We start from the raw sequence: 27,710 nt of genomic DNA on the forward strand, positions 1-27,710 counted from the left end.
TCCGAGGCTTCTGACAAGGAGGAAATGGTATGCTACTGCACTTGGAGGGATGAGCCCTTGATAAGTAGAAGCTATTATTGTGCCATGAGTAAGTAAGTCTGATGGAGGCAGAACTGGGAAGCTGAAGCCTTTATCTGGCATTCCCATCCCACCACGCCCCAGTTCATTACTCTCTGGTTAGGAGAGGGAGCAAGCCTCTAGGGGAGCAGCCGTCTTTCTAGTGGGTGAGGATGGTGGAGGACAGGATAGGGAGGGAAGGAGGTTGAGCTCAGCCTAGAGCTAACCCAAGGAAGGGAGGAGAGAGCCAACACTTGTCAAGCATCCTGTTTGGATTTGCATAGCCTACTTCATCACCTTAACCCCCAACACCCTGTTGGTGGATGAAGATACAGAGTCTTGGAGAGACTGTGACTATGACCAAGTCATACGGTGCAAGTAAGAGGGGGCCAGGGCTAGAGCTTGGGGTGTGGGAGTTCTAAGTGACTGTTCTTTTTACTGTATTTTGCTGTGGTGCATGGTCAGGGGCTAGCCCCTAGGCGCTTGGCTTGGTGCCTGCTATCTAAGAAGCCCCTGGGAGGTCACCTGTCTCTGCTGGAGCCAAGGGTAAGGCTTCAGATGCCAAACTTGGGGTCCTTCTGGGGCCTTGCCACCAGGTTTTCCTGGCTCCACACAGAGTCCTGGGCTGGTTGGACCCTGTGGGGGGCTTGTGTCTATCTCCTCACTGTCGTGAGCAGTGGTGCTCTCCTGGGATGTACAGGGCTGTGCCCTCTCTCCCCCTGCAGGTGGATGGCGTTCTGTGCTTGGCCGACATCCTGACCGATGACAGCCACTCAGAGGCCACGCGGGCTGAGGCTGCGGCTGTGGTCGCCCAGGTCACGTCCCCACACCTGCCCTTTACTCAGCACCTCAGCAGCTTTCTGGAGAGCATGGAAGAAATCGTGACAGCTCTTGTCAGTGAGTCACCCTGGGCGGGAGGGGACTGCTGCATGAGTGGGACTTGTCACAGTTGTCTTCAGTGGGGGCCAAGGAGGCCTTTCTGCCCCCCTCCATCACACACCCACACTCACTGCACCCCATGTAGCTTGCACTGATGTCACACTAGCTGAAATCCCACTGTTCATGCAGTAGAGGTTGGAAAGAACTTTCTTGTCAAATCTCCTATTAAAATGTATGCAGCCTTCTGAGAAGCTCTTTGAGTTAAGGTCACATTGGGATTAATGGACCTTTCAGAACAAAGACCAGGACAAGCCCCATGGAGATGTAGAGGACCTTGAATTTCGAGGTTCAGATCCTTGACCAGAAAGACTCTGACGGGCTTTGTTCCTGAAGTCTCAGACTATTATAGACAATGAATGTGGCAACAATGACAGGGCACGTAGCTTCTCAGAAGGCACTGGTACATGCCAGCCTGCCACCTGTAAGCCCACCACTGGGCCCACAGCGCAGGGCCTTGAAGGCTTTGACTCTTCTGGATTCCCCCATTCATACTTGTGTACTCCTGGCTGGAGAATCATAGTCTGAGATCTAGAATACTCTCTCCCTCCAGCTTCCCTTTCCAAAACTGCTGAAGCTGGGACTTCTCTAGATAAAATCCTCAGGAAACTTGTTTTGCAAACCACATCCTTCTTTTATAAGTGCTGGCAAGGGTGTGTGTTTCTACTTCTACCCCTATCCCTGTCACTGTCTCCATGTCCATGTGTGATTGAAACTGAATGAAAATTAGTCTCATCAGAAAATCTAACATTCACTCTTGGGATCATCAAACCAAGCCTGGGAAGATTTGGAGTAACACAAATATAGGTGCAGCACAGAAACTGGGTTAGGAGTCTGAACATTCGAGTGTGACTTTTGTCTTTTCATTCATCCATTCAACAAAGAGCTGTTTACCAGCAGTCCTGGGCAGGCCCTTCACAATTTTCCTGATATAGAAAACATGAGGTTGGAGCCATTTCTCTCAAGTCCTTCTAGCTCTAGAATTTTCAGATCTGCAAGGACTTTGAACAGAAGAGTCATCAGTTACCCTGACTTTATGGCTGATTCTAGGCACGGGGGCAGTGGTACCCACAGGCCAGGCTGGGATACCTCAATTTGCCAGGATCTACATTTCTTCAAAGTTGAGAAAACCTAGAAGCCAACTCTTGAAAGTCTTGGCTGGAGAGAACTCAAGAGAGCAGAAAGTTCAATGCTCACTCAATAGGAGAAGAAACCTAGGTCTAGAGAGGTTGAGGAACCTTCTTAAGGGAACATAACATTGTGAGGATTCACTTATGCCTTGAGTCTCATCCTCAATCCTCCATTAGAGCCAGGCAGGAAACATAAATGGTTGAAGAGGGCCAGATGGAAGAAGAAAATAAGAAAATTTGAATCCTGCCTGAAACTGAAAAGCATGTGCATTGATGAAGGGTGGGTGGTAGTCACTGTTAAACTCCCCATTGGTCAGTTGCCATGTAGGAAAGGCCAATTTTTAAAGACAAGACAAAAATCCTAAATTTTATTGAAAATCTCCCAATGTATAAGTGATAGCAAGAAACAACTAAATATCCCCAAATCTATATGGTCTAAATAAGCTTTCCAACTATTGCTGTTATCTCCATCCCTACTTCTTGGCCCAGGCTGGATTTCTCCCTGAAGAAGAGGAGCTTCTCTATTTCTTTCCCCCTGATGAAGATGCACTGTAGAGTCTACTCTGAGAGTCAGCAGATGGGATGAATTTCCTGGGCAGGACGCCAGGACTCTGTTCTTTGGTGGGAAATAGCCCTCCAATTTCTTGCTATTCCCTGGAAACATTTATAAATGAGTCATTGGAATCCTCAATTTAATCTTCCTAACGCATCCCAGGTGACTCAGACTGTAGTTTAAATAAATGGGCACCCAAATTAAAAGGCACTTAGGTGGTTGTGTTAATAATTGCTGTGTTGGCGGCAACTGTGACTGCATGAGAATTAAAGTGGGTGTTTGGATCTAGAAGAAATCTTTACAGCAAAGTGGACCAGTGACTCATGTGGTCTCACTTCAAACTTTGGGTAAAGGGAGGTGGCCTGGAAAAGGTTGGCTTGTCCCTAGGGGTTCCTCCAAATTAGAGGAGAGGGCAGTCATTGGAAATCAGCAATCATAGAGTTCTGAATTCCTGGGCAAATCCGCTGCTTTGCCCTGGAAGATTAGATCAAGGTGCCATGTTGCTTAGTTGGTCCCACCTGGGCTGAGGGCCACAGCACTGCCCAAGGGCAGAAATTGCCTCCCTGGTAGGACTGAAAGCTAAATATGGAGGAGAACCATTGGGGCAAAGTCAAAGAGGCCTAGCGACACGAGGCAGCCTGGGATGCAGAAAGAATGGGGACCGAAATCGGGCCGACCTGCCTTTGAGTCTAGATGGTAACAATCACCCAGTAATCCTCAATTCCTCAATTTTGGGGAAATTGCTTCATATTTGAATCCTCAGTTCCCCCACTATAAAACTGTGATAGAAAGTTGGATCATGGTGAATGTGGAGTGGCTTCAGGAGATCAAAGGTACACAGCAGTGCCTGCACCGAGTAAACACTCAACAAATGGGAACATTGTTGCTACTACGAGCTTCTCTGAGCCTCGGCTTCTACACCTGCAAATGGAGGCGAGTCTTTGCTGTGTTAAGGGTGCTCAGAATTTAATGGTGCAGGGCAAGGCACACAGCAGGTGGCCCAATGAATATTATTTTCTGTTCCTGTTTAAGTAGGGACCAGTAACTGTATTCACTCAAAGGGACAAGAGGTGCCAGCTTCAATGTCAGAAACTAGAAGCACATTTTCCTGAAGTGTAGTTTCTCTCCCTGTGTTTTCATAGAGGTGTGATCAGTAGGAGAGTACCGAGACGCAGCAGCACCTTAAATGGTGCTCAAGTTGGAGCTGAGGGTCCGAAGTTGAGTCCCCTGGAATGGGTGGCTGGCACACCTTCTCCTGGGGCAGGAGGCTATTTGGGGTCAAGTAGAGCCCATGGGGAAATGTGTTAAATGGTGGAGAATTACAGGGTGTGGGGGATGTTTCCTCCTTTGCAAAAACCCATCAGATTCATCACTTGCAGATTAAAGTGGGAAGCTCTGGTTAGGTTTGGGTCATGGCCACTAGGATCCAAAAGAAAGAGCCTGACATCCCAAGGCTTGGTGTAGGAATTTTCCATAGCCATGTGACCCTTTTCTTGGGACCAAAGAAAATCCTGAAACTCTGCTGATGGCAGCTGGAAAGGCAGAGACCTTATGTTTTAACTTCAGCTTCTTTCTTAAGGCAAATTCAGGAGCAGTCCCAAGTACATTGCTGGAGACACAGACGGACTGGGAGCTCTTTCCTGCTTCAGGGCCTCTGTACATGCTGCTGTTCCTTGGGCCTAGAACATGTTCTTCCCCAAATACTCTCATGATTGCCTCATTTTCTCCTTAAAGTCTCACTGTCACTTTCCTAGGGGAACCTTCCTTATGTACCCCACTGGGCCTTTAGTTAATCTCTGAGCTCTTGTTCTTTTTCTTTCTCACATTGGAATTTGCAATAATCTTATTCATTTTTTTAAAAGCTAATTTTCTCCCACCTACTACTAGGATGTAAACTTAACAGGGGCAAAGCCCTGATCTGTGTTATTCACCATGCCATCCCGAGACACCAGCAGGGCCTGATGCGCTGTGTTCTCCCAGTTAAGGATTAAATGGACACAGGAGTAAATAGAAGGCGTACACCAGGATTCGAATCCCAGCTCTGCCACTTATGTAGACAGATACATTTCCCTCTCTGGCAACTGCTTTCCTATCTCTAAAATGGGTATCCTGCGCTGACTTTCCCCCAGAGCTATTGCGGGACCCGAATGAGATGACGGATTCAGGGGCCCTAGCAGGGAGGCTGATTATCTTCCTCTTCACCATCCAGAACTGTGCCAAGAGGCCTCCTCTGGGGAAGTGTTCCTGCTGGCTTCTGCAGCCCTTGCCAACATCACCTTTTTTGACACGATGGCCTGCGAGATGCTTCTGCGGCTGAATGCCATCCGCGTCCTCCTGGAGGCTTGCAGCGACAAGCAGCGAGTGGATACGCCTTACACTCGGGATCAGGTGAGCAGCCCAGAGGGGAGCAGCCCAAGAGCCTGTAGCCGTGAAGACAGAGGTTGGGAGGCCAGGGCAAAGGTTCTGGGGGAGACAGTGTGGGCAGGCAGCATAAAGCCCATCCTGTTAGTCACATTCTAGGTCAAGGAAAATGCTCTAGACATGCCTTGTTGCCCTTGGAGCATCTTCGTGAGCCCACTCCCCACCTCACTTTTCCCTCCTGACCACTGTGAGGCCCTCCTCTATGCCCACCCATGCCGGCATAGCCCAGGAGGCAGAGATGCCACTGGAAGGTCCCCGGGCTTCCTCTAGAATTCTGTGTCCCAGTCTGACATTGTTTCCTGCAGAGAGTTTCTTCCCTTCTCTGCCTCCGGAAAAGCAGGGGTTGGAGCAGAGCCTTGATTCAGGGCCTCAACCCCTCTTTCAGAGTTTTTGTACATTTGAGCTCCACATAAAGTTTTGTTTGGGGAAAAAGGGTTTACTGCTAATCGTGTTTGAAAATATTGACTGAGGGGATTTTCGGAGCCCTGAGCTCTAAGGTGATAGAATTCTATCCTGTCCCACCTCTGCCATACTCAGAATCCTATTTCCCTACCAGCAGGTGGGGGTGGTGGACCAGGTGGGTGTTAGGCCCCTGTAAATTCCACCAGGTGCCTGAGCCGATTGTCCCCCCAGCCTCCAACCCCACTCACCCCTATCTGCCTCTTAGCTCCAGTCTCTCTTTCTCCCATCCCCAACACCTTGTCAAAGCTACCACAACTTCCTGTTGGACCGCTGCCCCAGAAACTTCTGGAAAGCCTTCCCTGATGGCTTCAGCTCTCTGGAGGCCAAAAGCTTTTCCCTACAGACCGAAAGCTTCTCTACTATTCTATTCATGGACCGTGGGGACATTTCACTCTGAGCCTTATCTGCCCATGGGGTCGAAAACGACATACTTCACCAAGTCGAAATAAGAATGAACTAAACACATGAATACAAATGTGTGGCACGCAGCCCCAAATGGGGAACCTCCAGACTAGAATTTCCTTATCTGTAAAATGGTCATGGTCTCTTCCAGCTCAGACATCCTGTGGCTCTAGGGGCCGAGGTCCCTTTTGTATCATGAGGAGTGACCGACCCCCTCCTGAAACCTCATGGATTCCTCGGAACGAGGGGGTTCAGGGCCAGGAGAGAAGGTGGTCAGACTCTATGCAGGTGGCAGTTCCTTCTGAATCTGGAGTCTTCCTGCCACACTCTCTCTGCTCCCCCACATTACCCCCTCCCTCCCCCTTTCCCCCAAGTCTGGGCCTGGCACGTCCCCCAACCTCTCCATCCTCAGGACAGCTTCACCTTCTGCCCACCTACTTGGTGACTCAGAGCAGCCACTTAGCTAGTGAAAGCGCACCCATTAAAGAAACAAATGGCTCTTTCCTGTGGCAGGGGGAGGATTAAAGTGATCAGAGAGCTCTCTGTAATGAAGACAACCAAGATGAATTAGGCACTGAAGTGCTCACCGCCCCCTGAAACACTTAGGAAATTAAATGCCGCGAGGCTTCCGGTAATGCGTCTGCCAGTGACGCCAGGACTGTCCCGCGCCCCCGGGTCTTGGATCTCTATTTTGTCCACCTCCACGTGGCCATTTCCGTGAGAACCCCTGTCACCCCAGCAAGCTGAATTCCCTTCAAATGCCTGACAAAAGCCATGATTGCCTTGTCATCTTGTACCCAGCATTGGGGTGTGGACAGGGCTGAGGGCTACCTTAGGTGTGCACTCTTTACCCCCACCCCAGCCCCACCCCCCGCTGCTAATGTGGGGGAGCTGGACATGGTCATGCATCCAGAAACCCCTGCCTCACCAGACAGCTGCATGGCCTGTTTTCATTCCCGGGAAGTATGTTCTAGGGGCCACGCTGCCCAGGGAATCCAGCCACAGCCACGACCTGGGGCTGTTTCATCTCTGCTCTGCCCCAAGGCAGTGGCAACCTAAGGTGACAGGGACCCAGTTATCCGGTCTAGGCCACCACAGAAGCTTTCCCTGAGCATGACTTTCTGTGACCTTTCAGAAATAATTGCTTTCATAGAGGTGGAAGGTACTGGTTTCCGCTTCCCATGAAAACACACATTGCATTGGTTTGTATTTTAGAATGTTCAGATTTTGTGGCATTTCTGGAAACTCACTGTGAATACCATCATTGGGAATCCATTATCAGAAATGCCAGTTAGTAGGGATTATAATTGACTCATGTTGCAAAGGCCCTCTCTACTGTATAAAACCCTTCTATATACCTATGTGACACACGCAACATAGTAGTAATGGTACAGGCTTTGGGTTCAGACAGACCCAACTTCAAATCCTGACTCTGCCACTTGCTAGCTGTGTGACCTTAGACAAATCACTTAACTTCTCTGAGCCATAGGTTTCCTCATTTGTGTAATGGGGATAATCTCTTTCTTCCCCCTTCCTGTCATTATGATGATTAGATGACAGAAGGCTCATAAAGTAGTCAGAAGCAAAGCAGATACTCAGTGATGAATGGGGCTGGGGTCTGTGATAGAACCAGGGCCTGGGATGGGTCTGAGATGGAATGTCAGCTTTGGGAAAGGAGGGTGGGGCCAAACATGGAGGTGATGTGGGGGTGGTGCGTGTAGTGTGGAGTCAGGCAATGCATGTGTTGCTCCAGTCTGTGTGGGTAAATGCAAGTTGTGTGTGTGGATCGGGGAGTGGGGTTTCGGGGGTTTTTGATAAAGATTGTAAACCAGCATCACAACACCCAGTGCTGACCTGCCCCAGGAGTCCCTCTTACATAGCCAAGGGAACACTAAACACAGAGCCCGTAATCTGGCATTTATCCATTCTCTGATCCTATGAGGCGCACACCCCAACCTCGATGCAATCCCCGGGCACTGTCCTCTGGCTTAGTTCACCAACAGCCTGGGACCTACATCCAAGGCAGTGTTATGGCCGTTGTGGTTCTCTTTCCTGAGTCCAAATCCCAGGCCTCTTGTCTTGTGTCTCTGGTGGTGAGGAGGGCAGGCTGGGTCTGGAAGATCCAAGTTCCCGAGAGTGGGACCTGTGCTTTTCTCAGGCCTAGGCAGGTGCTCCTGGTGTCCAGGCCTGCCCAGTTCCCAGCTCCCTGGCCCCTGACCATGCCTAGCAGATGGAGTGAGAGGCTCAGGAGAGAGAAAGAGGCTGTGCCCTCCCTTGCACCACCTTGGCCCCTGGCTTTGGGGAAGAAAGTGCGTTCAAAGAGACCACATCCTCTCTCGGAGCTCTTCATTCTTCAGACCAGTGTCCAGTGTCCTTGTCTTGACTGTTTTGTTTTTTTATTTTAAAGATTTCATTTATTTATTTGACAGGGAGAGACACAGTGAGAGAGGGAACACAAGCAGGGGGAGTGGGAGAGGGAGAGGCAGGCTCCCCACTGAGCAGGGAGCTTGATGCAGGGCTCGATCCCAGCACCCTGGGACCACGACCCAAGCCGAAGGCAGACGCGCTCAACGACTGAGCCACCCAGGCGCCCCTTGACTGTTTTTTTTTGGGGGGGGGGTAGAGAAAATGGCAAGGAGGGAGGAAGGCAGGACAGAGAGAAGCACTGGGCTCCCCCTAGAGGCTGAAAGAGATTTTGCTGGCTGCTGTTGACATTGCTGCTCTAGCTTTTAGAGAGTTAACACAGTCATGGTAGAAATCTAAATATTCCATCTAGCAATTAAAGAGTAATTCTAATTACAGTCGTATGAAATGTTGGCCTTTTTGTCCTAATTACTGCACAGCATAAAAGCAATCATAACTTTTCATTAAATGCATCTCAGATTTTCTGTGTTGTGAATGCTCTCATATGAGCACACCTGTTCCTTCTATTCGGGATCATCCTCACTTGATTTTTATAGGATGTGGTCTTCCTAGTTTACAATGTAAAAAATGTTAGTTTACAATATAGAAAATGAAAGGGACAGAGATAGAGTCAGAGTGTGATCACAGGCAGGCTTTGCTGAGAATGTAAGACAAGTCTGGTTCATGCCTTGGGATCAGTTGCAGACAAGTGTTCCAGGGGTACCTGCCCTGGGCCAGCATGGAGTAAACCTTTTTCTCTGGGTGTGTGCTGACATCAAAAGGCTTTACCAACTTCCTCTTACCACATGGGGCATTTCTTCTTGAATCAGTGACATGGGAGGTCCCCTGCTAATTGGCTGGGCCAATTTGCTATTCCCCCCAGTTTTCCTAAGGTAGGCAGTCTTTGGGAGGCCAAAGGAAAAATGCCACAGAGGTAATGAGCACAGAGTTTTTTTGCGTCGGGGGGGGGGGCGGTTCTCTACTGGGAAGGGCTCCTTCTGTTCTGTGATCTCGCCTCCCTTCAGGAATGATTTTCCATTAACAGCACATTTGGAAACAGGGGGTGCTGCATTGGCTAGGACTCCTTGACATAATCCTTGAAGCTCTGGATACTTTCAGGCTCTGTTTCCCAGAAGGAAGTTATGCTCATTTTGTTTAACAGAAGTTCTGGGTGTTTGACAAAACATTAACTCATTGAATGCTTGTAACTATCTTATGAATCATGTTATACATTTATCCTGTTGTAGACCAAATAATGATCCCCCCCACCAAAGAGGTCCACATCGCCATCCCCCAAGCCTGTGTTCTACGTCATGCGGTCAAAGGGATTTTGCGAGTGTGATAAAATAAAGGATCTTGGTAAAGGAATATTACCCTGGATTATTGATGTGGGTCTAACCTTACCACAAGGGTTCTTATAGAATGAGGCAGGAGGGTCAGGGTCAGAAAGTGAGCTCCGAGTGAGGAAGCAGAGGTCAGAGAGCTGAGAGCCAAGTAATGCAAGCAGCCTCTAGAAACCAGGAAGGGCAAGGACGTGGATTCTGCCCTAGAGCCTCCCGAAGGAATGCATCACTGCTGATAATCGGGTGTTAGCTCCTCGAGACCCGTGGAGGGCTTCTCACCTTCAGAACTACAAGGGAAAATTATGTCGTTTTTAAGCCGGAGCCTGTGGTAATTTGTTATAGCAGCAATAGAAAACTAATACAACTTCATCAACCAAGGAAAGGCTAAATACCATGGCCGAGATCCTATGGAAAAGAATTGATAAAGCCAGGATTTGGAACTAGGCTGATCCCTGTGTTTAGCCACTACGCTGCACTGCCTCTCATCTGGGGTGTCTCTCGAGACTGATATCCTCTGTATTCACCGATTAACTGCAGAGGGAATAGTGCCCTTTCACTCAGGAGGATTAGAACTTAACTGGAAATCATCAGATAGGATTGAATTAGCCTGGGCCAGGGGAAAACTGCCCAGCTCTTGCACTGTCCCCTGACGGCATTGTTATCATGTCTCCAACAAGGTAAACCAGTTGTCCCTAAAATCCCATTCCTACACTTGACTTCAAGAAGTATTGATTCCCTTTCCCCACTACTTCACAGGGCACATGCAAGGATATTTCAGAAGGGGAACTCAAAGCAGGGCATAATTGGCATTTATTCAAATTGTGCTTAATTGAATACTTCATCTGAACCTCAGAAAACCACATGGGGTACAGGCTTTGCAAAGAGGAAGTAATTTTCATTAACAGGATCTAAATTAGTCTGGCACAAAGACCTACCTGGGCCCGTGACACAGCTAGTAATTGCCGTGTAATGAACCTGGTGCTGCAGACAAAGGTTTCCTTTTCCTTTTTTATTTTGTCCTTCCTTCCTTGCTTCCTTGCTTCCGACCTTCCCGTTTGGATCTGTGTGTCCAGGAAGTGTCTTTATTTGGGATGGCTGGCTGGTGACGGTTGGCGCATGGTGGGTCTGGGTGGTGGGAAGAGAGACTGAGCTCCCTCCTACTGTTAACGGCCCATAGAAGGCCATTGAACCACAGTCTGACCCAGACTTGGCCTCTTGTTTCCTTCCTCGTAAGACTGTGCACTTCAAGCCTCTTGGGGAACCTTCCATGTTTTAACTGTATCTTTGACCCATATTTTTCCTTTAACTCCTTCCCCTCAGCCCATACATACTCACTGTCTTAGAAGAGGAGGAAAAAGAGCTTCTAGGGACCAAGCCTTCATAGAACATCTAGGGGGAGGGGGAGGGTTGTCTGTGGGATAGAGCTTTTGGGGGTATTCTCTTGTTCTTTCCCTGGCAGCCCATCCCAGCATGCTTAGCCAAGCCCCTGACCAGGGCTGAGCCTCAGGGCTGACACATAGCAGCCTAAGCGTAAACATTTTTCAACATGTTTAGTGGGGATGGGGGTAAATACTCTATTAGTATGGCAAACTTTTTCTTTACTGTGCAGAAGAAGAGATTTGTTATATGCATTTTTTATGAAGAATAATATGCCAGTATTGAACCAATTAAAATCTAGATAATACTCTTTGTTGGTAAACAGCACATTACTATGCGTTATCCAGTTCTAGAACTGTCCTCCGTAGACTGTCAGCTGCTGCCTCAGAGGTGGGGACATGGCCTCCAGTTATAATGTGTCACAAGCTTTGAAGAACCCTTTGGAGAGAGATAGGACTGCACCAGTGAGAAGTGTTTTCTGTTTTGTTTTATCATTTATTTAAATTACCACTCGAAAGTGCTGTCTGCTTCTGTGGCAGTGGGTGGGTTTCATTTTGCCATTTATGTCAGGAGCAGTGTCTTGGGTGGCATCTGAGTTAATAGGCATCAAGTTTCCAACATTTTCCAGTGGTGTTTTGGCACCTTACAGTTTGGGGGTCTATAAGCGGTCCCTTGATGGCCCATTCCTTAATCCAGTTTTGGGCAGTGAGTTCTCTCTGCAATCTTGACTATGCCAAGGGGTCGGGGTGGGGTGGGCTATTGGCTACCCAGCCCACATGGTTGTAACCAGGCTCGTTATCCACCTGGCTTCATCATATCTTCACTACAGACAGAGCCCTTCAGGGATGACCAACAGGCAAGGATCGTAGACTGCAGACTCGTAAAGTCAGCTGAGCAAGAACTTTCTCACCAGATTCCATACAATACATGACACTTGTGGTGTAATGCTGCCCTTTAATCTTACTCATGTCTTATAACTTGATCTTGATACCCATTAATTTCAGGTTGAAAGTAGGTGGGGTTCACTATCAGGGGGAGAAGCTAGGAGGAGTAAAACCCAAGCCAGGGGAGGGGCTAACAAGGAGTCAGCCAGTTCTGTCTGCATTTCAGGGTCTGGGGCTAAGTATACCCAGTAGAAAGGTGATGGGCCCCCCATCTTCACTCAAGCCACACTGCTTTCTCCAATGGAGTCTTGGGGCCCCCGGGGGCCACCCCAGTGCCACATGCTGCTGAGTGGGGACCAGTCACTGGGGGAGGCACATGTGGGAGGCAGGAGCCCATGAGGATGGAAGACCATACCATGGGAGGTTGGGCCATACAGATGGAAAGACCCATAGGCTAAAGGAAATCTTCATAGCTCCGGGCTCCCCTGTCTGTAGAGAGCACCGTCTGGCTCCAGGGTGCCCGTTTTCTCAGATTCCCGATTCTCTTTTCCAGATTGTGACCATCTTGGCAAACATGTCTGTCCTCGAGCAGTGTGCCTCCGACATCATTCAGGAGAATGGTATGTCTTTTCAGCACTGTGTACCTTGCATGGATTACATGGCTCTCCAGGACCGTGTGCCTTTGTGTTTGTGTGAAGGCCTGTGTGTCGGTATGAGAATTGGGGGTGTGTGTCTCCACACTTTCGTGAGCGTGTGTGTGTTTGTGTGTATGCATATGTGTAGAGCCGGGCCAATATGTAAGTGCTTGTTTGCTTTCAACGGACTTCATTCCTCATGGGACACAGGCACTGACCGAGAAGACGGAGCCTGTCAGATGACGCTAGTGGCATACTGGAAATAAAGCAGGGCAGGGGTAGAGTACACCCAAGCTGAGGGGTTAGCAGGTGCTATTTTAACTAGGGTGGTGAAGAGTAGACACATATTTCATTATGATCCAAAAAAGGAAAATTCTGTCCCTGCCAGAGGATATGTTTGAACTTTCGATCGTTCCTATCATATCGGCCTCCCTCAGAAAACCGGAGCTCCTGAGGAGGGTGAGGGTGGGGGAGCAGGTTGGGACAGGCCTGACCCCCGGACCCCCCTCCCCCACCGCCCCCCTGCCGAGAGCATGGCCATCCCCCTGGCTCCCTGGTCCCGCTTGCACCCAGGGTGTCCGCAGAGTCCAGGTGAGGCGGGCCGGGTTTCGCTGGCCGGGGAGTGGCCCTGCTCCGTCTTTGCCTCTGTGGGAGGACAGGACAGGTCTGCTGCCCTGCAGCTGGGGTAGCAAGGGCTTCCTGTGACTGGGAAATAAGGGAGCAATTAGCAGCCGGTTGGAAACCCGAGACGCTAATGAGGACGAGTGAGCTGAGAGCCTGGGGCCAGCTGCTTCTGCTCTTGTTAAACCCCCTTCTTCTAGGTCGTCCCGCTGTTTTAACAAACACACACATTCCCCATCCCCCATTGCCCTATCATTAATTGAAAGACATCATTTTGAGTTAATTTTATGTGATTGAGCTAATAATGAAAAACTTTACTGAGCCAGCTGAGGCTAAGAGACTGAGGGGTGTTATTTGAGGCCCGTTCCTTCAGCACTCAGAGCCTTAAGTTCAAGTGGTCAGCGGCGGCAGGTCTCCAGAGGCCTAGGGATTTGGGATCGGAACATCTGGCCTCTGTAGGGGGTTTGATGGCTTACAAAGGGCTATTGACAAGCTTGTTCAGTCAGCAGTTAGAGACCTACTCCATGCCCGGCATTGTGCTGAACAAATGCACACAGAGGTAAAGAAATCCTTGGCTTTGTCCTGGCAGGAGAGCCCAACTGGGTCAGAGTGATAATGTGAGATAGCGTGAAATTGACAATAAAACATTGCAGCCGAGGGAGGGGCGTTGCGGGAGGGGAAAACTGGAAACAGGCTGGGCTTGAATGTTGGCCCTGTAATTTACTAGCTGTGTGACTTCTGATTTTCCGTCTGCAAAATGGGAATGTACCTAGCTCCCTGACTGATGTGAGGATCAATAGGCAGCTTGTTAGAAGACTATCTGGCAAAGAATGGACGTGGGGTCAAGGGCACCTGCTCTTTCAGGAAACAGTGGCCATCTCACAGAGCTCAGCTAAAGAGTGTTTCATGGGGCAGAACTGGAGGGATGGGCTGTGATGGTGAGGCAGTCAGCACCTATGGGAGCTCAGTGGGATTCTGGACGGAACAGGACAAGGCTATTGTGGGGACTGGGCTTTGAAAGGCAGTCCTCTTACTAGGAGTGCCTGAAACTCTGACGTGGCTTGCCCTGAAGCCTGGTGATGTTGTCTCTGTCCTGCCTGAATTGTGTGTGAGTATTGGTGGTGTGGGCTGGAGGAAGGGTGCCAGACTGGGGGGTCAGAGGCTGTGCTGCTGTCACCCCTATAAGGGGAGGCAGGCCAGGGCAGCCCAAGTTCTTACGAGATCCACTGACATCAGTATCCCTCTTGAGGCTTCTCTTGTAGGGGCTGGGCTGAGATGGAGAGAGTGTTGGGGAGGGAACAGGGCCTTGGGGTCTGGTCTCCGAAGATGTAACTCCCAACCTTCAGGCAATTTTTCTGGCATTGAACCTGTGCAGGACTTGGAAACAGTCTGGATTTTCCTAGGCAGCCCCAATTTCATGGCATCTTATCTTTTTCTAGATAAGACTTACAAAGTTTATATTTAAAGGAAACTTGGATTTTATACATTTGTAAGACTTTTCACCTGAATGCATTCATATTCATTCATTTGATATTTATTCAACAAATATTTGAGTGAAACACTATTGTAGGTACTTCAGCTATTTTCATGCAGGAAATGGACACAAATCCGTACCCCTTGGGGTTTACCTGCTAGTATATGAGAAACTATTTGATTCTTTATCAGATCCCAGGTACTAAGTGGGGGTTGGGAAAATGGCTTCTTTGTTGGGAACCTTAACCAGGAGTTAGTAAAATTATCTGAGCCTGTGGCATTTCTCAAAGTTGTCATTCTGGTGTCCCTTGTTCATGTGCCCACAGGCTATAACATACACATCTCAGGACATTCATGGTTTTGACCTTGTCTTAGGGACATTGTGGACATAGGGAGCCCGAGGACTATGTTTCATTCAGTGCTCCGTGAGAGGCTTGGGAAGAGAAGCACCTTGCCCTAAGGTTAGCATGTGTGGTGCCAGAAGTAAGAGGGACTGGGTCCCTTGAGCCTGTAGGAAGGAAGAAGGGGCATTTATTTACAAAGCTCATCAGAAAAATAAAAGGCTCATCCCTAGGACTGAATTGTCCCAGGGCCATAACTAAGTGACCTATAGCCCCTGTGCATTGGCGGGATCTAGGAGAGTTAGAAATCACACTTGGTTCAAGTAAGATTCAGAGAGACATGTGGCTAAGGTCTTGGACCTGGAACAGACTCCTGTGTGAACTTGGGAAATCATTTTCTCTCTCCAGACCTCGGGTGCTCTTCTGTGAAATGGGGGATGGAGGGGTTGGGCTAGATCTCTAAAGACCCTTCTGGTTCCATGGTCAGAGATTACAAACTTAGATGCTTGTAGACCCAGACAGGTAATATGAATGGATGATGTAGACTCAGCAGGGACCAAGCCAGTCTCATTTAAAATAGCAAGCTTATAATAAGCTTCAGCAAATTGTCATGAAGAAATATGGGCCCAATGTGAAGTCAGGAGGCAATATTTTTGGAAGCTGGATTTTGATGGAAATCTGAATTTTAATGGAAGTCTTCCAATTTTCATAATAGCAAAAATTTTAAAAAATGTTTAGACAGTGTGTGGAGCAACAAAGCAACATAAAATATATCTGTGGGCCATGTCTGGTTCAAGTTCTAGTCTGGCAGGTGTCACTGGGAGCAGGGAAGGGAGTAGGCTGGGGTAGGTAGGAAATACCTTTCCTAGGAGAAGGACTTTTACTACAACTTGCAGGATGGGAATTATTTAAATGGAGTGTGAGAGGGAAAAGGACATCCATGCAGAAAAATCAGGAGGCAGAGGCACAGAGGTGGGAATCAATGTGGAGGTGGGCTTATGGGGCAATCAGAAGAGAGATCTGGATTCAGGGGAGGGCAGTAAGTCTTTTCAGCTGACCCAGTTCAGGCCTACAGCTCTCAATCCAGCTACCTTCCCTCCTCCTGTGCTTGAATTCCCTCTAAAACATTTGCTATGTTGGTTATCCAGCCCAGGTTTGGGTCACCTCCTCTGGTGCCCCATCCCCTCTGGATTGATCTCAGGTGAAGCTGAATCAGAGATGAAGGAGGCTTGGAGAATAACCAAATTACCTGAGTTCTGATACCCGCTCCCCAGCTACTCCAGGTGTGACCCTCGAGAAGAGACTTCCCTTCTCTCTGGGCCTCACAGTGAATTATACTAGTATCTAGTTCATGGGGCTACTGGGAGGTTTTAGGGGATCATGCATTTATTGTGTATTCAATATAGTATCATGCATATAATAGAAGCTCAGAAATAACATTTTAAAAATGAAAAGGGATATCTTCCCATGTCCCTTCCAAGTATAGTGACTTAGTACGTGGAGTCAGAGATATCCTCAGGGCAGAAGGAGTAGAAGCGATGGCCTCATCCAGCTTCCTTCCCAGGGTGGAGACTGCCTAAGTCTCCAGCTCTTGCAGCCTTCTACCCAGCTGGCTCCCGGGGGAAGGCTCCCTGCTGGGGCAGGTGCCACCTGTTCTTTGCCTCCTACCCAGGGGTCCAGCTAATCATGGGCATGCTGTCCGAGAAGCCAAGGTCTGGAACGCCTGCTGAGGTGGCGGCTTGCGAGCGAGTCCAGCAGAAGGCTGCGGTGACCCTGGCCCGTCTCAGCCGAGACCCAGAAGTAGCCCGGGAGGCTGTGCGGCTGAGCTGTAAGCGGTGTTGTCTGTGGCAGGAGGGAGGGGAAGGCGGGTGTGGGGAGGGGAGCAGCCCTGGTTTCATGGCAGCCACAGATGACTCCAAGTCAAGCCTGGCAGAGGAGAGCCGTACTCTCCCAGGGCCAGAAAACGCTGGAAAGGGGGCCCATGTGCAGTCCCTCGTCTAGAAGAGACTAATTCTATTAAAATAAAGCTAGAGAGGAGAAGGGCCCAGAGAGGCTGAAGTCGGATGGAACCATGACTCCCCTGTAGACTTCCCACTTAGAAGTCTAAGTTCCTTCATTCACTTGTTCCATTCCATCCTTTACTCCCGCACTCGATTATCCGCTTCCTCTCTTGTTTCCTTATACCTGCTCATTTGTTGATTCACTCATGACCTCATCCTTTTGTTCATTCATTAACTCATTCGTTGCTTCTTTTACTCACTTTTTGCTCATTTATTAACTAATTCACCCATTAAATCACTCATACATTCAGTTCATCACATTTACCCAATGGAGGGGTTCAGAGCACCCACTCCCTGCTCGACTCCGTCCTGGCCCCCGCGACTGTCACCCTGATGGTAACATTGTCCTGACCACTGGGGCTTACAGCCTCACGGGGTGGCAGATGTGGCAAGGAAAACGTGCGCTTGAATACCACAGAGCAACGTTCAGAGCATGTCCAAGTCTGTTGCCGCACAGGGGAGGTAGCTCACATTTATCTGGGTGGGTCAAGGAATGTTCTAGCAAGGAGGTGAGGCCTCAGCCACAGTTTGAGGCCTTATTGCAGTGTGGTGGTTGAGAAAGGATGCCCCAGGTAGGGGCACAGGGACAGGCATGGCCTTGCTGCCCATCATACAGGTCCCTGGCAAAGGACATGAGGTAGCCCAGGCTTCCAGCTCCAGAAAGACTTTCTGGAAGGTAAACACACAAAATGTGTCTCTACACCTTTTTATTAATATCTCATGAGTTGACTTTTTGTTTTGTTTTTGTTTTTTGAAGTTTGTAGAAAGTCCCCTTATACTGAAAAGCATAGGCCTTTATTTACCTTTCCTGTAAAGGCCGAGGAAACATTAGCCTCCTCACTCTGAAGTTTTCTGTCATCTTAGCAGCAACATATTTTCTGACCAAGGTAGACATTTGGGGGAAAACGGTATTGGGCAGTCCTGCTGATAATGACGTAAACATTTGATAGAGTTCCGGCAAAATCAGAAATACCCACACAGGAAGTTCTCTCCCCAAGGTCCCCCATACACCCTGTTGCAGTCTTCCTGAGCTCAGTGCGGGCCCTGACCGGGGTCCCCTCCTACCCGAGGGAGCAGGAGGTCTCCACCACAAGCTCCTCCAGGGGGCTTCAGCCCCTGTTCCCCAGCTGGTTGGTGAGCTGGTGGGGCCCAGGAGTCACCTCACCAGCGCCCCACATAGAAGGCGTGAGGGAGAGAGAGCACCTCTGGGTCAGGCCTGGCCGGGTCCTTCCCCTTCCTGGGCATGACATTCGTGTGTGTCTCACGCAGGTATGTCCCGCCTCATCGAGCTCTGCAGGTCACCCTCCGAGAGGAACAGCAGTGATGCTGTGCTCGTGGCCTGTCTGGTGAGTTCTCCAAGGTCCCCTGGCTTCCTCCCCAGGCTTTCGGGACTGCAGGCCAGGGCCAGGAGAGCAGCTGAGGCCTCAGTTGCCCTGCATAAGCCATAGACTTCTCTGCACTCAACTTTTCTCTTCAAAATGGTGATAAGGGTGTTTCACTCATTCACAAAACTGTGAAAAGAAAAGGGGCACCTGGGTGGCTCTGTCAGTGGGGCATCTGACTCTTGGTTTCAGCTCAGGTCGTGATCTTAGGGTCTTGGGATCCAGCTTGCATCAGGCTCCCTGCTCAGTGGGGAGTCTACTTGTCTTCCTTTCCCTCTGCCCCTCCCCCCAGCTCATGCACACACACTCTCTCTCTCAAATAAATAAATAAATCTTAAAAACAACTGTGAAGAAATGATATGAGGTCATACATATGGGAACCCTCCCCCGGACCTGTACTTTTAGGAACCATGAACCTTTGAGGTTCTGAGGAGTCTTAAGAGCACACGGAGAGCAGGGTGTCTGGTGGGTGGAATGCTGGGAGCTGGCAGTGACGCCATGATGCTTGCAGCAACGGGAGCTAGGGTGTGGAGGTCTCCTGCCTGTTCTTAAGGGGACACTGGGAGAAAAGCCTTCCATCCCCTTGGGCAGAGCCCCTTTACTGGAGCCCTTTTAGCTCTGTAGCTCTCCCATCCTTTGTGGAATAGGACTGGAAGCAGTAGGACAGGATAAAGAGTGCTATTCACCGGGATCTTCAACCTGAACCAGACAAGTGCATCTCACAAGGTCCCCACCCAACTTCTCCTTGCTGCATGAGGCCACCATGAACAAATCCCCTGTACCAGCTGGGGGTACATGTTTTGTCTCTCTACATTCCTCCCTGCAGGAGCCATCCTAAATCCCAAAATAGAGCAGCCTCCAGTTGGAAGCATGAGGAGGCAGGGAAGCCAATGGATAAACAGGTCATTTGACTTTCAGAAGGGAGTGCCAGATTCTTGGTTGGTCCTTAAAGAACATGGTGGTAGTGATGGATCTGAAGGGCCTTTGAGCTGGGTCACAGTAAAGCCCGCTCTGCATCCCATTATTTTCTAGACTAAGCTCATCTCATTTTTAGGAGCTCCTGATAGATGTTGTATGTTGTGAAGACAGGAGGGCATTGCAGTGAGACACACCTGTCTTGGTTTTGTCATTAATGAGCTGTGTGACATTGAGTAGGACACTAAACGCTTGTAAATCTTATTCAGTACATATTTACTGAGTGATTCTCTGTGCCAGGCACACTTCTAAGCTATGGGGATACAGCTGTAGGGGGAAGAAAAGACAAACATCTCTGTTCTCATGAGGTTTTGATTCTGGTTCATGGAGAACCTTAACTGTTTTGTGCCTTTGGTGATCTGGTAGAGCTTCAAGATCCCTTCTAAGAATAATGTTTTAAATGCATAAACCAAAATGCATAGGATTAAGGAGACTAATTCAATTAAAATAATCATTAGAGTATTTATAGGTGATGTATTAATATATGTACTTTTAATGAACACATTAAATAAGAGAAAGCAGTGGGTCTAATGAATATTATAATCTTGACTAGGGGTAAGCATAAATGGTATCTGACAGTACCTCCAACAAGAGTTGCTCTTGTGACTTTTATTAGCTCATGAGTCGCAGGAATTGTTGAGACTTTGCAGTCTAGCAGGCAACTGACAACTGGCAACTGAAGGAGATGCTAATTTTCTGTTGAAGGTTAGTAGGTAGAGTGATGTAATTTTTCCCTCCAAGTTCACAGAACTTCTTAATTCTGTCTGGCTTAGGGAGTCAAGTGGAGAGAGTTAATGGGGGGGGGCAAATATAATCATTGGCCCCAACTGCCATTATCTCCACAACTCAGGGGGCCCACAGTGCCCGGCACTATGAGGCCCTGAGGCAATAGAGGGGAGTCATAAGTCTTCAAGCAGCATGTGGGCCTGTCACAGTTCCTTGTCCATCTCCATACTTAGTTTGAAGTAAAACATGCAGAAGGGCTTGGCCACCATCTTTAATCACTTGAAGGTCTTCCCAGTGGAAAGGGGATTACATTTCTCCTGGAGGGTGGGTCATGGGATGCTGAAGAGAGCTCCTGCCTTCCTAATCCACCCTCCATGTGGCTTCTGGGCTAACCCTAATTTTACAGTTACAACACTTCCGTCACGGGCCCTTCCATGATTCCCCTTATCCATGGCCTACCGTCTCCAGCCCTACACAGGCTGGCTGGAGCACACCGCAGGAGTCAGAAAGCCTCCCACTGCCTCCTGGCCCTGTCCCGCTCGGCCAGGCCAGAGTACTGAGAGCCACCCTGACGTTGCCCTGGCCTCTGTCCTTGGCAGATGCCCTTTCTCTCCCTCTGCCAGCAGCCCCTTCAAGGTTAGATGAGACTCCTGCTCATCTGTGAAGTGTCCCAGGAACCATCTGTGGCTCAGAGGCAGGGAACACACAGTGTGCACCCGGGCCTGCAGGCTGGGATTTTGTTTTCTTCAGTAGGAGGCAGGTTATGTGATCCAGGGTACCAGGTGTTGGAAGGGGAGGCTCTTGGAATCCAAACCTAGGCCTGCCTGATGCCGAAGAGCTTGACGTTGCAGCCAGACCTTGTTTTCAGCCATGTTTTCTCCCCCATGCCTTATGGCCCTGGTCTTGCTACCTCAGCTCCTGGTTGGTTTTTGTGTTTCTCCCCAACTAGTCAGGAACCTTCTTAGGGCTGGGGCCCTCTTCCGGCTCTTGGTGTCTCCATAGAACCTTGGGTTTGGGGACTGTTTCTTGCCTGGCCAAGGGCTGTGTAGACTTGTCTTCCCATCCCAGGCCCCAGAATGAGCAGGTGTTGCTGACTTGGCTCCTAGAAGGGGCTCCACATTTGAGTATGGGCCCCTCGCTGCTGCAGTGGGAGCAACTGGGTGGCTGGGCTGGCAGATGGAGTTGGAGGCTACCTCTCCTACCTTCCCCATGGCCTTCTCCCAGGCTTCAACAGCTCTCTTCAGGTGGAAGGAGGACATTTCAATTATTGTCTCCCACATCTGGGAAAGTGGCAGTGCAGATTGCCTCTCGCAAACAGAATTGATTTTTCCTTAATGAGGCGGTTGTCAGTGGGCTGCTGGGCTTGGGTGTTTTCAGACTGTCTGGGAAGGAGATCCTGGGATGACTGGCTGTTAACCCTCTGAGGGAAGCAGGGGCCCAGAGACAGTCTGCAGAAGGGGGATGGGTCCTTTGAGTTCTGGGATTCTGAGGAGGGGGTACTCTGAGTTGGTTTGGGTTCCTGTCCCACAGGCTTCCTGGGGACCCTGGGGAGATGAGGGTGTCTGTTTGCCTTTGTGCTTTTTCAGGTCTGTTTCTAGTTCATTCGCTTTCCCTCCCCCTCTTCTCCCTTTTTTTTCACCTCTTCTCTCTCTCTACCCCCATCTCTTGCTCTCTCGCCCTAAAAAAAGAGAACTACAGGCCAGGGAGTGCCTGGGTGGCTCAGTCGGTTAAACGTTCAACTCTTGATTTCAGCTCAGGTCATGATCTCAGGGTTATGAGATTGAGCCCTGCTCTGGGCTCCACACTCAGCCGGGGGGCTACTGGAACTTCTCTCTCTCTCTGCCCCTTCCCCCCACTCTCTCTCTCTCTCTCTCTCCTTCCCTCCCCCCCCTTTTCTCCTCTCCCCCTCCCTCTCTCTCTCCTTCTCTATCTCCCTCTCACCTGCCCCCCCTTTCTCTCTCATTTTATTTTTTCCTGTTCTTTCTTCTAGAGCTTACCTCTCTCAGAGGTTTTTCTCTCTCTCCTTCTTTCCCTTTACTCCTTCCCAACCCTCTCCTTGCTTCCCACTCCCTCCCTTTCCTCCCATTCTGGCTCCTCACCTGCTCCTACCTCCATTCTGTCCCGTTAGCCCCCCCATCCCCAGGACACTCTCTTTATCTTTGTCACTATTTCTCTCTCTCTTTCCATCTCCCTCTTGTGCCTAATCTCTTTTCTTTCACCAGTTCATCTCTGCCTCTTTGTTTTGACTTTTCCTCCGTGTTCCATTTCTCTGTTGTCTCTTTTTCTCTGTCTCTCTATTTTCTTCTTCTAGCTCATTCTCTTTCCTCGTGAGTCTATTTTCTCCCCATTTCTTTTTCTTTGTCCCTCCCTCTTGCTTTATTTTCCTCCTGATGATGTAAAATACCTCAGTGGCCTCAGAGCCTCCTCTGCTGAAGATCTCAGGTTCCATTTTTTTCTGTGACAAGCCAAGGATTATAGAGTTATTTCTCCCAGTTGGAGCCAAGAGGAATCAGGAAGTGCCACAGAGTTCAGCCCCATAGCTCTTAGGGGAACTCCTACCCCAGGAGAGGCAGGACACACTAATAAGGGATAATCTCCTGGAGTCCACTTCTTGCCACTGGTGTTTCAGACCCTGCTTACGTGCATAGAGACATAGGTCCCCTCTCCTTGATCTACCTTGGACATGGCAGCATCTGTTTATCCTTCTTCTCTTTTTACCAACTTGGTGATTTCTCAGCAATAGGTGTAGGTAATGGACCTCTGCCTGCCTTGTGCTCAATATAACCCCTTGTCCTGGGCTGTACTAGTCTTCCTTTGTGGATGAGTATGAGGGCCTTGGAGTGGGACTGCTGTGGGATCTCAGGAAGGCCGTTTTCCCTTACTGAGCCTTTGTCTCTTCATTTCCAAACCGAAGATCATGATACTTACCTTGTAGTAACCTTTAGGGATTAAATGAAATACTATGTGTAGATACTGAGTAATATTGGTATTCTTTTTTTTTTTTTCTTCTTCTGCCATTCTGGATATTCCCCTCTCTTTGTTTCCCAGGTTGGCCTTGGGGGGGGGGGGGGCGCTTAATCTCTCGCCTTGCTCCCTGCTGTGTACAGGTCCAAGAAGAGGGAAGGAATGCAAATTCACTGAGCACTTAGCATGCACTGTCTCAGCTGACTGGTAGGTGCACAGCCCACATGGAGTTTTGGGCTGCTCTAGCAATAGAACTCTGTTTAAAGCATTTCATTTGTTCTTTTTTTTTTCCCCCCTAACAGACATTTATTGGGCCCTATGCCAATCCCTGTCTTACCTGCTATAGATGCAGAGAAAAATAAAACAGAGTCTCTATCTTTGAGGAGCTCAGAGTCTAGTATGGGAGACAAACCCCTCAAAACCAGTTGCAGTCGAGGGTGAGACGTTTGAGGTCCACCCAGGGACCCAGGCTGCACAGAGGAGGGAGGGACTGTCTCTGCTTCAAGGAATCAGGGAAGGCTTCCCAGAGGAGATGACGGTGGACCAGGCCCACAGGATAAATGTATCCACTGGCTCAGAAAAAGTGGGGAGGAACTTTGTGTCATGGAAAGAGCTGAGCAAGGGTGCAGGGACATAAAACAGGATAGAGCTCTCAAGGAAGAGTGAAATGCCCAGCGCAGGAGACCTGGCCAGTGGTGTCATCCATCCGTACCTCTCTTTCCAGCTAGAACCTCCATCTCCTTCAGTTTTATGACCTTCCTTCCTCTTTCTTTTCCCTCTTTCCCATCCCATAATGCTTTGTCAGAACCTTGCTGAATGTATGGATCAATAAATAGCCCTTGCTATACTCTAGGGATCCAAAAACAAGGATATCATTCCACTCATGCTTCTAATAGTAACGGTCCTGGCATGAACAAATCTTGAACCTAAATATGTCAGCAAGAGGACCAGATTTTTTTTAATGACAGATGTTTAGAACAACCAGGTTCCTAAGCTGATTGAAAAGTCAAAATGGCAGAACCATTATTAAGACCATGAAAGCTGTCGGATGACACCCACCATAATGATCAAGGTACACATGACACCAGATGGCCAAAAGGACCGCATCACGAAGGTGTCAGCTGACCGAAGTGATGATTGACTCAAAAACTGCTACAGGAGCCACTTCCTGGAATGTACTTCCTGGATCAGTGGAGGGGGATGCATACACCTGAGCAGAGCCTGGTCTGACCTGTGTCACCTCTTCTGTTTCCCCCTAGGCTGCGCTGCGGAGACTGGCCGGGGTCTGCCCTGAAGGCCTGCAGGACTCTGACTTCCAGCAGCTGGTCCAGCCCCGGCTTGTGGACTCTTTCTTACTCTGTAGCAACATGGAGGAGAGTTTTGTGTAGTGAGTACGGGAGAGGAAAGGCATTGGGCCCCAATCTCATGCCCTCTCTGAGTACATACCCATGAACACACCTGCGTACACACCAGCTCCCTCACCTCCTTATTTATACTTAATTTATTTTTTACAGGAAATGGACAGAGGGCTAAATTGTCTAGCAACAGCATCAGGCAGTCTGTGGGCCTGGGAGTCAGTCTTTTGTATTTTTATCTGGGACTTCTGTGACTTTTCAGTTACCGATGTTGAAAGGCATAGTGCCTAACATGACCTATTATCATGGACGATTTCCTTTCATCTTGCTTTTTCTACTCTCACTATATAATCTTGCTTCATTTTTCCCCCTTTTGGAACCAAAGTATGTTTACTGCCCAGTAGCCTCTGACTTTTTTTTTTTTTAACATGTCTTGTTCTTTTCTAAAAGATTTTAAATAAATTTCATAGTTGGACAGAATATACTGGAAGGAAGGTTCTATTCTTTACTAGATGAAATCATACAGAATGTGTCTTGTATTTTCAGGTTATATTACATCTTAGACCAAATTCTTCAGTCATAAGGTTTCATGTCCCCAAATCCTTTCCAACTATTAAAACCCTGTAGAGAGTTGTATTGCTTTCATAAGTGCACGAATGGGTCAGATTCTGAGGGATTTAGTGAGAAATCAAAGAGATTTCTGAAGTCTCCAGAACCTCAGTTTCCCTAGACTTTTCTGCTCTTGTGTAACTTCCTGGCAACTGGGATCCTCAGTAAATGATATCTTTTCAAAAGTGTACTTGAAAGTAGTGGTGTGCCAGAGCTGGCTCTTGCCAGCTTGCAAGGGACAACCGTGAGAATTTCTCTCCAATTCTGCATTCAGTGATCTCATTTTGGTAACTTGAAGTTGGCAATGGTGGGAGTATTTACATCTCAGAAATTAGATGATGTTATAACTCAGAGCTTTTTTTTTTTTTTCTAGAGAGCTGGTTTGCCAACATCATTGCTTGAAAATATTTTAAAAAACTATAAATCCTTCTGAAAGGCTTCATATCATCATATTGTTATATGATTTTACACGATTCAAGAAACATGTCTTGAACTCCTATTACTAGTCTAAATGAGTTAACGTCATGTATCCTGTCCTGAGCTGTGCATTTCATATGCATGATCTCATTTATTTCTGATAATAATCACATGAGATGTCACTGTATTATTAAATCCTTTTGCCCAAGATTACTAACTAGTAAGTGGTGCTAGGATCTGAACCCAGCAATATCTATTCCTGGAACCTTTGCTCTGAAGTCCTATGCTATAGAGAAAGGTGATATCAGGGTCCTTCCACCTAAAATGATGACAAAGATAACAGTGATAATCACAACAATAACAAACTTCTTGTACAATATTTTCCATGTGCTAAGCCCTTGTTTTATATATTTGTATATTGCGTGTATAATATATATTTATATATTCTTATGAGTATACATTAATATTTATTACTATATATTATTTATTCAGTCCTTATGCAACTCTGTGAGGTAGCTATGATGCCCGCTTTACAGATGAGGAAACAGAGGAAACTCATTATTTTCACATGAGACAAGGAAATGGCAGGCCCTGGATTCAAGACAAGGTCTTCTGAGTGCTTGTACCAAGCTTCTACTTTTAGGAATAAGATTTTTGATATATCTCATTGAGTTATGCAAATTATCTAAATGTTGACACCATTCCCCGTATGGCAGCAAATTCTATTAAGATCATTTCTGAGCTCATCAACGGCTTGAGAGCTCAAATTTTAGCATTGGCCACAAACACCATCAGCTGTTTTGTTTTGGGCGACAAGCTTGCTTTGTTTTTGTGACAATGACTGCCAAATACTTCTTCAGTCTCAGCAACCATAGTTTTTCTGTTACTTATTCTCTCAAGTAAAAACAGTATTCCATGGGAGGCAAGGAGTTCCCTTTGCGATCCAGACAATCACACAAGTGCTTTTCTCTTGAAACTGACACCCATCCTAGTCTGGCACACCACAGAGGTGCCTGAAGTGTAATTCTCCTGTTAGCACCCTGAAGATAGAAAAAAGATGTCTACTAAAGGGTCAGTACTTAATGACGTTCATAATTTGTGCTGTTTCATCCAGAGTCTTTCTAAGTGAAATTGGTAGTTGACAAAAGTACTTTAAGGGCGGCAGTAAAGCATACAATGAGGGTAAGAACAGTGTGGTACTGCTACCTCAATCAGATCATGGTATGATTTTATCTACCATTGCTTTCACAAGATTAGTGCAAATATCAACAAGTGACAGAAGGTAAATAACGCACAATACTTAAGACCAAAGTTGGAAGACTGACACTACCTACCTTCAAGCTTCCTATAAAGCTATAGTGATCAAGACCTTATGGTACTGGTGAAAGACTAGACAGATAGATTACACAAACAGAATAGACAATATGGAAATACGTTCCCATAATATAGTTAGCTGATCTTTGACAAAGGAGCCAAGACAGGAAAGAGAACCAAAGGTAGTCTTTTCCACAAATGGTCCTGGGACAACTGGATGAAAAATTGAAACGAAAAGAAAAAATTGAAAACAAAAAATTGAAACAGAAAAAAATGAAAGAAAAAATTGAATGTAGACACAGACTTTATATCTATCATGAAAACTCAAAATGGATCACACACTGAAATGTAAAACACAAAACTATAAAACTCTCAGAAGGTAACATAGGAGAAAATTGATATGACTTTGGGTGTGTTGATGACTTTTTAGATATTACATCAAAGTCATGACCCATGAGAGAGAGAATTCATGAGCCAGGTTTTATTGAAATCAACAATTTCCGCTCTGTGAAAGACAATGACAAGAGAATGAGAAGACAAGCCGAGACAGGGAGATGATTCTGTGAAATACATGTCTGGTAAAGGTCTCATCTCCAAAATATACAAAAAATTCTTCAAATTTGACAATAAGAAAATAAATAGCCTTATTAGAAATTTAGGCCAACGACCTTAACAGACACCTCACCAAGAAGATATATAGATGGCGAATAAGCAAATGAAAGGATGCTCTGTATCATGTCATAAGGGAAATTTAATTAAAGCAACAATGAGATACTACTACACACCCATCGGAATGGCCCAGATCTGAAACACTGACAATGCCAGTTCTGGCAAGGCTCCTGAGCAATGGGAACTTTCCTTCATTGCTGA

General features: G+C 47.8%; 1 protein-coding gene across 3 annotated transcripts in view; it reads left to right on the forward strand.

Annotated features, from left to right (window-relative positions):
* INSC (INSC spindle orientation adaptor protein) overlaps nucleotides 1-25,060 on the forward strand; it is a 128,166-nt gene extending 103,106 nt beyond the window's left edge. Inside the window, exons 8-13 of one of the 3 annotated variants that reach the window (XM_047693998.1) lie at nucleotides 783-954; nucleotides 4,886-5,064; nucleotides 12,522-12,588; nucleotides 16,711-16,866; nucleotides 18,368-18,444; nucleotides 24,405-25,060. In XM_047693998.1, the coding sequence (XP_047549954.1) occupies nucleotides 783-954; nucleotides 4,886-5,064; nucleotides 12,522-12,588; nucleotides 16,711-16,866; nucleotides 18,368-18,444; nucleotides 24,405-24,533 (780 nt within the window). In that variant the 3' untranslated portion in view covers nucleotides 24,534-25,060. The remainder of the gene's footprint in view (nucleotides 1-782; nucleotides 955-4,885; nucleotides 5,065-12,521; nucleotides 12,589-16,710; nucleotides 16,867-18,367; nucleotides 18,445-24,404) is intronic. The other 2 variants (XM_047693999.1, XM_047694000.1) reach the window with 2 other exon arrangements.
* The last annotated feature ends 2,650 nt before the right edge of the window (nucleotides 25,061-27,710 follow it).

Source organism: Lutra lutra, chromosome 10 (assembly GCF_902655055.1).
Source record: "Lutra lutra chromosome 10, mLutLut1.2, whole genome shotgun sequence".
In the NCBI taxonomy this organism is placed as follows: domain Eukaryota; kingdom Metazoa; phylum Chordata; class Mammalia; order Carnivora; family Mustelidae; genus Lutra; species Lutra lutra.